The sequence below is a fragment of the Rhipicephalus sanguineus genome, chromosome 8, assembly GCF_013339695.2.
Source record: "Rhipicephalus sanguineus isolate Rsan-2018 chromosome 8, BIME_Rsan_1.4, whole genome shotgun sequence".
Classification (NCBI taxonomy): domain Eukaryota; kingdom Metazoa; phylum Arthropoda; class Arachnida; order Ixodida; family Ixodidae; genus Rhipicephalus; species Rhipicephalus sanguineus.
The window spans coordinates 156,293,268-156,302,799 of NC_051183.1; the positions used below are offsets into that span (position 1 = coordinate 156,293,268).

At 46.2% G+C, this 9,532-nt stretch overlaps 1 protein-coding gene across 1 annotated transcript; it reads left to right on the forward strand.

Annotated features, from left to right (window-relative positions):
- The first annotated feature begins 725 nt into the window (after positions 1-725).
- LOC119403623 (cholinesterase 2) lies at positions 726-9,272 on the forward strand. Its single transcript, XM_037670544.2, has 3 exons — positions 726-989; positions 5,400-6,619; positions 9,121-9,272. Exons 1-3 carry the CDS (start codon positions 726-728, stop codon positions 9,260-9,262), a joined length of 1,626 nt encoding a protein of 541 aa, XP_037526472.1. The 3' UTR covers positions 9,263-9,272.
- The last annotated feature ends 260 nt before the right edge of the window (positions 9,273-9,532 follow it).

Sequence of the window (9,532 nt, forward strand, 5' to 3'; positions counted from 1 at the left end):
CGAAGTGAAAGCTTATAATAGGCTTGATTTAGCCGTTGCTTTTTGTCATGCCACCTGTAGGTTTCACTTGTATGCATATTTAGTATGGCAAAAAATCCCGGCAGATCCCACCAATTGTGGGAATCGATTTCATGAGAGGCACTCGGGGAGTAGCTGCTTATGCGGCGCGTTCTTGCTTTGAGCCAAGCGTTACATTGTTATAGACGCCCTTGTGTAAATTCAGTAGTTGCGTGCATGCCGTGGGCATGCCAGGCGCGTCGGCTGCACTAGTACCAAAAGGGTAGTTTATGATCCGACGTAACTTCGGCATTTACGTCAAGGCACAGACGTCAGTTTTACGGAAACGAAGTGGATGGTACAGTGCGATTATGTGTACATCATAAGCAGTGATCGTTGGCGTATTCCTCCGGAATCCAGCAATGCTTCACTATAGCTTGCTGAGTCATAGGAGTATACATGTAATGTTTATTACGCTGTTATCAAAGCAGATAGCCAACTCTGCAACCACAGTTGGCGTTTCCCCAACATGATCTCCTGCATAGGGTCTTTTTCTTAAGCAGTTCCAAGCAGTGGCATGACTATGTGGTAGAATACTGGACTGCCACGCTGCCCACGCAGAATTTGTGTTTAGTATTACTCTGTGTTTAGTGAATTTGGTTCATGCCTTTACTGATTTCGCTTCGCTTTCGCAGTTTTTCTCAAGGCCACTTCATCAGCCATCAGCAATGGCGACCAGTGTCATAACCCTGGCGTGTCTTCTCGCCACCGTGTTCACTGCTACGGCCTACGGTGCACTCGTGGATAGGCAGACCACGGAAGGCACAGTTCGTGGCAAGGTTGTGCGTGTCATGGACAAGCCTGTCGAACAGTATCTGGGCATTCCGTTCGCCGAGCCACCCGTAGGCAAGCTCCGTTTTCGGCCTCCAGTTCCCAAAATACCCTGGCAAGGCACCGTGGACGCTACAGCTGGAAACACAGCCTGTCCTCAGGTGAGGTAGGCATGACTGACGCTCGTTGACAGTGAACCTTGCAAAGCGAAGGATTGAGACGCGTGTGCCAGGTAACCCTTCTTAATGAAAGCTGTTGCGTGGAATCGAACAAATTTCTCACGCAGTGCTATAGACGCGAAATGCGTAACGCATAAGTGGAACGCTGCAATGGTCCAGGGCAATAAGCGTCATCATAATTATGAGTATCGTCAACAGAAGACATTGGGCTCTCTCGGTCATCTCTAATTGCCCGTTTCTCGGGCCGGGTGATTGGATGTTATGCCTACGAACACAATTTCAACACACCAGCAAACTTTCTGTTGTCCTCGACTCGCTCCCTTTTTCGTTGGCACCAATTTTGTGATTGTGTATCGCTTAGCGTGGACAGCTCCCTTTCTCACTCTTAATCTAAACAACATTTGTGACTGGGGTAAGCGTCTAAGCGTGCGAATTTTCGTAACCACCACGGCTCGATCGCTCTGAGCGTAAAAATTACGACGGAGGTACCACTCACTTCACTCCGAATATTTAGTTGTTTCAAAGATGCGCCATTTCGTAAGCTGAATTAATGGTGACCAATGAGTGCTGCACGAAAGCCCTTGGGAAGTAATAACGAATATCGACGCATCGTTGCCTTCAGTAGGACGTCCGCTGAGATGCAACCGAAGTCCATGCAATGTTTCTGCATTACACAACCTCCAGCTAACGGAATCATACGATTCTTTTTTCGCAGTTTTTTTTTAAATTACACAAACAGTGAGAATATTATACAAGACTGACGCGACAAATGGGTAATAGTACTAAATATGCGAACATGTTTCTTTCTTCGAAATGCTTGTAAAGATACTAGTTTTGATTGAATTACCTATTCGTGTGCATAACTTTACAATGAGTGCGTTAATGCAAATTTTTCGGCATGACACTAACTTGTGCTCTACCTAGGAATCTTCGTATTGGTAACATTCCCTCATTTACACACGGGGAGCTCCATGACGTCGAACGTGAGTGCTTCCACTAACGTTAAACGCCTCGGCTATTCTACCCTTTTTTGCCCAACATTAAAATATACATGCATTGCCTGGCACTTATCTGAGGTTTATTGTAAGTTTATTCAAGCGAAATCGATAAGGTTTATATTTAACAATTTTGTCACGTCACTGACGATCTAATTTATTGGAAGCTAATGAAATAACGGCATTACCAGTAAGAAGGCAAACACTTAGGCTAGAATATCTCTCCCAATGTTACAGTAAGCAATTGTCTTTATACTAATCAACATATATGTCACATTACTTAGCGGGTCCATCCGAAATCAGTACCAAAACGAGTGAACCACGTATTTTCTACGTACTGATGTTTTGAAGCTATTTTCCAAAGATCGTATTAAGATTTGTCTCAGCAAATTACATTATGTGACTTCGTATTAACATTGTCGTTGTTGTAGCTACATTATTGTTGTTTATTCTGGTGTTCACTGTTGTCTTATTTTCGATTGTATCTCCCTTCCTTCTTGGACAATAAAGGGAAGCTCCGTTTTTTTTTTATTCGCATTATGGTTTAGCCGTGTTCAAATTATATCGACAGTCTTGCAAAAGGTAGGATTCTTCAATTTGCTCAGAAACTGATCAGTAATATTAAATAACCAAAAAAAATTGGACCATCTGCCCGAAGGGAACGCTGATGGGATGCGAAGCAGCAGCGTTGCGCACGGGTGGCGTCACGGGTTGAACGGCGCTAACGCGGTTGCTGCGGTGAGCGCTGGAAGATTCGTTTGAAGCGAAACTCGGTGCAGCGTTTACTGGTGTAAACGTTTGTTTGAAACGCAGACACGGGAGGCAGCCGGCAGCTGCGGCGCTCCGGCGGGTGAGGGAGAGAGTGACGTACGCGCGCACCTGCGAGGGAAGCGTGCGAGGGGTGCGTGACGTCAACGCCCAGCTGCGGCGTGACCTACTTGGCACCGCTCCAACACCTGCGCCGAGGGAAGCGCATTGCCTCGCGTTTGTGCGGACGGACAGCGTTACACAGGCTAGTCAAAGAGCTGCTACGCATCTAAAACGATCTGTCGAAACCGCAATTGGTAGCTGCTTGGTGAAACTTCTACGACGACGTCACAGCCTGCCTCGCCGTATTGTAAATAATGCAGTACACGTGGTGCTGTCTCAAAAAAAGGAAAGCTGGTGATGTCATCCGTCGATGCATCAAGCTGTGCCAGCTTTTCTGGCCTTGACAGCGGCTATTTCAGTGACGATTTGAACGCTGAAGTATAGTGTACTAGGACAGGGGAGTGCTCGGAACGGCCGCAGCACCAATGTACAGAAAGTGAAGTCCAAACAGGGTCAATTCGCTTGTGGCGCTGCGATCGGTAGTCTGCAATGTGTCGTCATTTAAGAGTAGCGCGCGGCTCCACCGAAGTGGTGCAAGGGTAGAATGCCCGCTTCCCACTCAAAAGGCCCGGGTTCTAATCGCAGCTGTAAATGGGGGGGGGGGGGGAGCATTCTCAGTGTCACCTTTTATAGCTGTATTAGTTTTCCTTTGTTTCTTGAAAATAGCTTATCTTGCTACGTATTGCTACAAAAAGTAACGTAAAATGTGAAACCTCGTTTCGAGTCTCCCATTCGCAAAAATTTCGGAGGCCATACGTTACGTTTTTGTTGAATTTCGGGCGGTGGCGCGGCAAATACCTACGCTGGCTATCAAGGGAAGCTACGATAGTGCGATTCAAGAGGACTTGTGGGAAATAATGGACACGCTAGATGTGGAAGATGGAATAACTAATCTCTTAAAGGATATCTATAAAGGTAACAAGGTAGTTATAAAATGGGAAAAGCATGTATCCAAGCCTATAGAGATACAACGAGGGCTTAGACAGGGGTGTTCCCTGTCACCCTTGTTATTTATGCTGTACCTAAGAGGATTAGAAGCCAAATTAGAAGGGAGTGGACTTGGCTTCAGCCTCTCTTTTGTCAAGCAAGGAAAACGCATTGAACAGTCATTACCAGCATTGATGTATGCAGATTATATAGTATTAATGGCCGACAATAATGAAGATTTACAGGGATTGATAGCCATCTGCGGTAATGAGGCAGATAGGTTAAATTTGAAGTTCAGTAAGGAGAAATCGGCAGTCATGATTTTTATTGATAACCAAGGCAGTGAGCATTGGTTACAGGAGGTCACACTGGAAATAGTGGATAAATACAAATATCTTGGCGTATGGATAAGCAATGGGGCTGAGTATCTAAGGGAGCACGAAAGATACGTGACGACTAAAAGTAACAGGAATGCAGCTGTAATAAAAAATAGGGCACTGTGGAATTACAATAGGTATGATGTTGGGAGAGGGATCTGGAAAGGGGTCATGGTTCTTTGTCTGACGTTTGGCAATGCGGTCTTGTGTATGAGATCAGAGGTTCAAGCAAGATTAGAAGTTAAGCAACGTGGCATAGGTAGGCTGGCTTTGGGAGCACACGGGAATACACCAAATCAGAGGGTACAAGGTGACATGGGATGGACATCATTTGAGGGCAGGGAGGCTAGCAGCAAGATAAAATTTGAAGAGCTATTGAGAGAAATGGGGGAGGAGCGTTGGGCTAAGAAAGTTTTCAGCTACTTGTACATGAGGAATGTCGATACAAAATGAAGAAAGCGGACCAGAAAATTGACAAGTAAATACTTAGAAAACGGCAGGAGACCGAACCAAAGGGAACTATCGGTTAAGAAGCAGGTGAAAGAAACTGAGAGGGACATGTGGAAAACAGGGATGAGTATGAAATCAGCGCTGGAGACTTACCGAACTTTCAAGCAGGAAATTGCGAAGGAAAAGATCTACTATAATTCTCGGGGGTAGTTCTCTGCTGTTTGAGGCCAGGACGGGAGTATGCGGACCAAGACGTACCGAGCCAAATACGAAGGAACAGACACGTTATGTAGTGCGTGTGGAGAGGATGAGGAAACGGCTGAATACTTGATACTGGTCAAGCAGCACCACTTCGCTGGAGCCGCGCGCAACTCTTAAATGACGACACATTGCAGACTACCGATCGCAGCGCCACAAGCGTATTGACCCTGTTTGGGCTTCACTTTTCGAAGCTCGTTCTGTTCTAGTACACTAAAGCTGAACGGTCGCCGCTTGCTTTTGATTGCCTGTTGGTGGGGGTAGCGACGTAGGCTATGCAATCACACAGGGTTGGCCGCATTCCAAGGCACAATTCGGGAACTCACTTAAAATCTGCAATATTCACTTTCAGGAAAGCTGAATAGTTTGCAGTTTTATAGTTTGACACAGATTACTAGAACACTTTATTGAGATCATTGAGATTTTTATTGAGATCAGTGAACGTAGAACAATTGCCGGAGTCGCCCTTTAAGCACGGAATAAATAAATAAATGAAATGTCCGCTGTCTATCCAGGTTGCGGAGCACGCGATGCTGAAGGGAAACCTAACCTTCACAGAGGACTGCCTCTACCTGAACGTCTGGGCTCCCGTGGCCGCGACCGACTCGGGCCCCCGGCCTGTACTTGTATGGATCTATGGAGGAGCATTCACTTTTGGTAGCGCCAATTCGGCAATCTATAACGCAGTCTGGCTTGCAGCGCTGGGAGATGTTGTCGTCGTCTCCATGAATTACCGTCTTGGCATCTTGGGCTTCATGAACGCAAATTCTCCCGAGGCACCAGGTAATGTTGGCCTGCTGGACCAGAACATGGCTCTCAAGTGGGTTCAGCGCAACATCGAACACTTCGGTGGCAACCCCGAGCTAGTGACGTTGTTTGGAGAAAGCGCAGGCTCTATGTGTACACACGCGCACATCATGTCGCCGTTAAGCGAAGGTCTCTTCAAGAGGGCTGTCATGATGAGCGGCACCACGTACAATCTGGACCTCTGGGACACGGTCCAGGAAAGCGTGGCAAAAGCAGACAAGGTCGCCAACGTTATCGGCTGCTCTAATGCGACATACATCGAACTGTCATCCAGTGCCGAAGAGATCATAGACTGCATGAGAAACAAATCCGCCGACGAACTCTTCAAGGCTTCCTTTGAGATCGCGGCACCAAAACGGGCCCCCTTTTTGCCCACGTATCACGACGAGTTCCTCCCGCGAAATCCACTTGTGGCCATGAAGCGCGGTTTCTTCTCATCCGTAGATGTCTTAGCTGGTGTGAATTCAGATGAAGGAGCCACTTATCTCCTTTTTCCTTTGGTCCTCGAGCTTTTGGCCGAAGACCTTCAAGATTTTCCACGGGAAGAACTAGTTCAATCTCTTCGCGCCGCATTATGGAGACTTCTCAGGGACGGCGTTCCAGATATACTAGAAACGTACATCCAGGAAGTGGATCCTGGTGATAATAATGCGCTGAGACGCCAGTACATCGACCATTTATCGGACCGATTGTTCAACTGTCCCCTGCAGTTCTTTGCGGAAAAGCACAGCGAAAGGGGCAACAAGGTGTTCTGCTACGTGTTCGTCCACAAGACGACGATGTTCCCACTGCCTGCCTGGATGGGGGCGCCCCATGGATCAGACATACTCTTCACGTTTGGTCACGCCTACGCAGCGGATCCTGACTCTCCCGATGGTCGAATGGCTGCAGCGTTTATTCGAGTGCTCGTCAGCTTCAGCAAAAGCGGGTGTGTCTCTTTTGCTCTGTGGTATGCAAATAGCGCAAGTGACTTAGTGCAATTTTAAAGAAAACCAGCAGATAGCGAAGCCCAGGAAGGTACAGGAGGCGTTAATTGTACGGTTTAAGTGCATTGTAGTAATTGTGATACAGATGTGCAGAAAGTAAAGTGGACGAAAAGACAACTTGCCGCCGGCGGGGACCGAACCTGCAACCTTCGGATTACGCGCCCGATGCTCTTACCATTTGGGCTACGGCGGCGGTCGTCCCCTCGTCCACATTATCGGACATTTATCTGCATGAAACGTGGGAGTGTTAGCGCCGCTCGTAGCCATGACGGCGAGTGTAGAACACTCAAGTTGTCTTTTCATCCACTTTACTTTCTTCGCATCTATATCACAATTACTACAATACACTTGGAACAGCACAATTAGCATCCCCTATACCTTCCTGTGCTTTATCATCTGCTGGTTTTCATTAAGGTTGTGTCAAACAAAGAAACGAGTCCTGAAAACTCTCTTCCTTCATTCATTAGTGCAATTATGTGATATCTAATCAAGTGGAGTTCGGAACTTTAGCCGACAATTCAACCGATTGAGATGAATTGAAGATAATGATATATTCTTAGTGAAACACACAGCGCAAAACTACGACGAGGACGCAGGAAGGAAACACACACAGCGCTGTGTGTGTTTCCTTCCTGTGTCCCCGTCGTAGTTTTGCGCTGTGTGTTTCACTATGCTACATCAACATGCCCAAATTCGCTCTATTGCAAACTTTATATATTCTTAGTCTTCTTGTAGTATTCCCTACCGCGCCATATTTTTCAATGTTTATTTATTATATATATGACCTCGTTTTTTATTTTTACAGTGTTTTTGCTTTGTTTATTTACATTCTTGCTTTTCTTGCTCTTTTGCTGAGAAATCCACTTCGGACATTACACGGCCTAGGAAGGCATTGCTTTTTCTTTTTTCTAGAATAAAGAGCGGCTACGCAAAACGATGCGAAGTCAAGGTAGACGTATATCTGAAAGAACTTTATTGTATTGCAAATTTCGCGCAGTGGGTACACAAAAAGAGAAACTATTCTGAAAAGGGTAGCGCTTATGAACACGGACTCGAGGAAGGCACACGAAGCGCTTCCGTCTGTGTGTCCATGTGACTTCCTCTAGTCCGTGTTCACAAGCGCTACCCTTTCCAGAATGCATTTCCAACTCACCGAAGAAACATCACTCTTAATATACTATCCAGCTTAAGCAACGAACGAACCTATGGGGCAAGCTGTCGAGAATGATGGTGAATTCTCCGCATGCTTTTGCAGTTCGACTTGTGAATCGCTTGCTGTATTCAGATGAGGACGCTGAAGCCAATATTTCCGCGTGCGTTTTCATGGCAATAAAAGGGAAATCCTGACTAGTAAAGAGCGATTTATTGCAATTTCTAGTGCTGATTAAATAAGACGCTATAGCAAGTTATGCTGTTGTGATGCATCGCTGCCCAAGCGATAAAATTTTACGGAGTTTTGAACATCATTCAAACATGATTGTGGTAAACAGCGATACACCTTGCTTGCGTCAGACATTTAGAATATCGAGAGCTCATGGAACCTCACCCAGTGCAGAAACCTCGAGAAATTTTGAAGCAAAAAGCTAGGAGAGATATCCATGGAAAGAGAGAAAGAATAACATATCTAAAATCGCAGCGCTCTTCTACTCTGGAAGTAAGCATGGTCTGGTGATGTTGTCTAAACGACGTTTGACACACGAGGCTTAAATCCTGCGAAGTAACACTCTTCACCTTAGCATGAAGTCAGGATTAGGCTTCCTACTTCAAAATTCATTCATATATGTATTCTTAAGAAGAAGCGCAGTGCCATTCTTGGGATTCTTAATGCTCTCACAGTCTGGAAGTAAGGCCAAGAGCAATTATGATCATGCACTTTAGACAATATATAAATGTTGTCTTCACAAGTACACGCTATCGACGGGATCCTTAGACAAGATAAGGGGACAGCAGGAGAAGCTTAAGATGATACGCCTTGACGGAAGAAGAATTATACCCGTGGGATTGCGTCACCAAGAAAAGCGAATATAAACGGCGCATACCCTCGTTAACGAATCAGCAATAAGAGCTAATCCAAAGTTTTGCTCTTTGTCAAAGTTGAAAATACATACTGGTAGGATTGCGCTTCCGAAGACACGGACAAAACGCTCCCTGTAGTAGTTCTGTGTGCCTCACTTCGTCCCTGTTTTCGATAGCGCAACCTTACGAGTATACAATACGAATGCTACATACCTAACACGAATCGCAAAAGCAGTGCCTGTGCCTCTGCTGTGAAACCAGTGTCAATGTGTGTAGCGTTGAGTGGCGAGTCTTGCTTCCCGCACTATCCAGCGTTTTTATTGTCTCGTGAAATTTGCAACTCTGAAACCGTACCACTGATTCTTTTTTGTTTCAAATAATCTTCGTCTGCGTAAAAATTTGTGATATTGTTGTGTCTTTTCAACAGGGTTCCAGAGATTCCCAACGGCCAGACATGGCCGCTGTACAGTGAGAGCTCGCCTAACATGATGTTGATCAAGAATGGCGAATTCAACCAGACGCAGGGGTTCCGAGCAAGCTACTGTGAACGCTGGAGGCCTTTGTACTGAATGAATCGCTTACATCGGCCAAGAGAACTGCTCATAGGCTGTACATCAGTCGGGTCTCTGCAGTCACATGTTTTGGACAGCCGGCCCCAGCGGGATGGCCTTCCTCCTTCCAGGTCCTCCCTTCTGCGGCTCACTTCGCCGAACCCCACTGTCCACGCAATCGTTCAGGGAATGCCGCCAAAGCTTTCAACTTTTTTCGTCGGCCCCCCGTGGACGTCGGCGCCACAGAATTACATACATTGTGAACAAACAGCTCGGAAAACATAGCGA

Bases quoted from the DNA above. Each gene is read 5' to 3' on its own strand.
- LOC119403623 (XM_037670544.2), top strand. From the start codon at position 726: ATGGCGACCAGTGTCATAACCCTGGCGTGTCTTCTCGCCACCGTGTTC. The intron at 990-5,399 runs GTGAGGTAGGCA...CTGTCTATCCAG, and splicing joins GAAACACAGCCTGTCCTCAG to GTTGCGGAGCACGCGATGCT. The intron at 6,620-9,120 runs GTGTGTCTCTTT...TCTTTTCAACAG, and splicing joins GTCAGCTTCAGCAAAAGCGG to GGTTCCAGAGATTCCCAACG.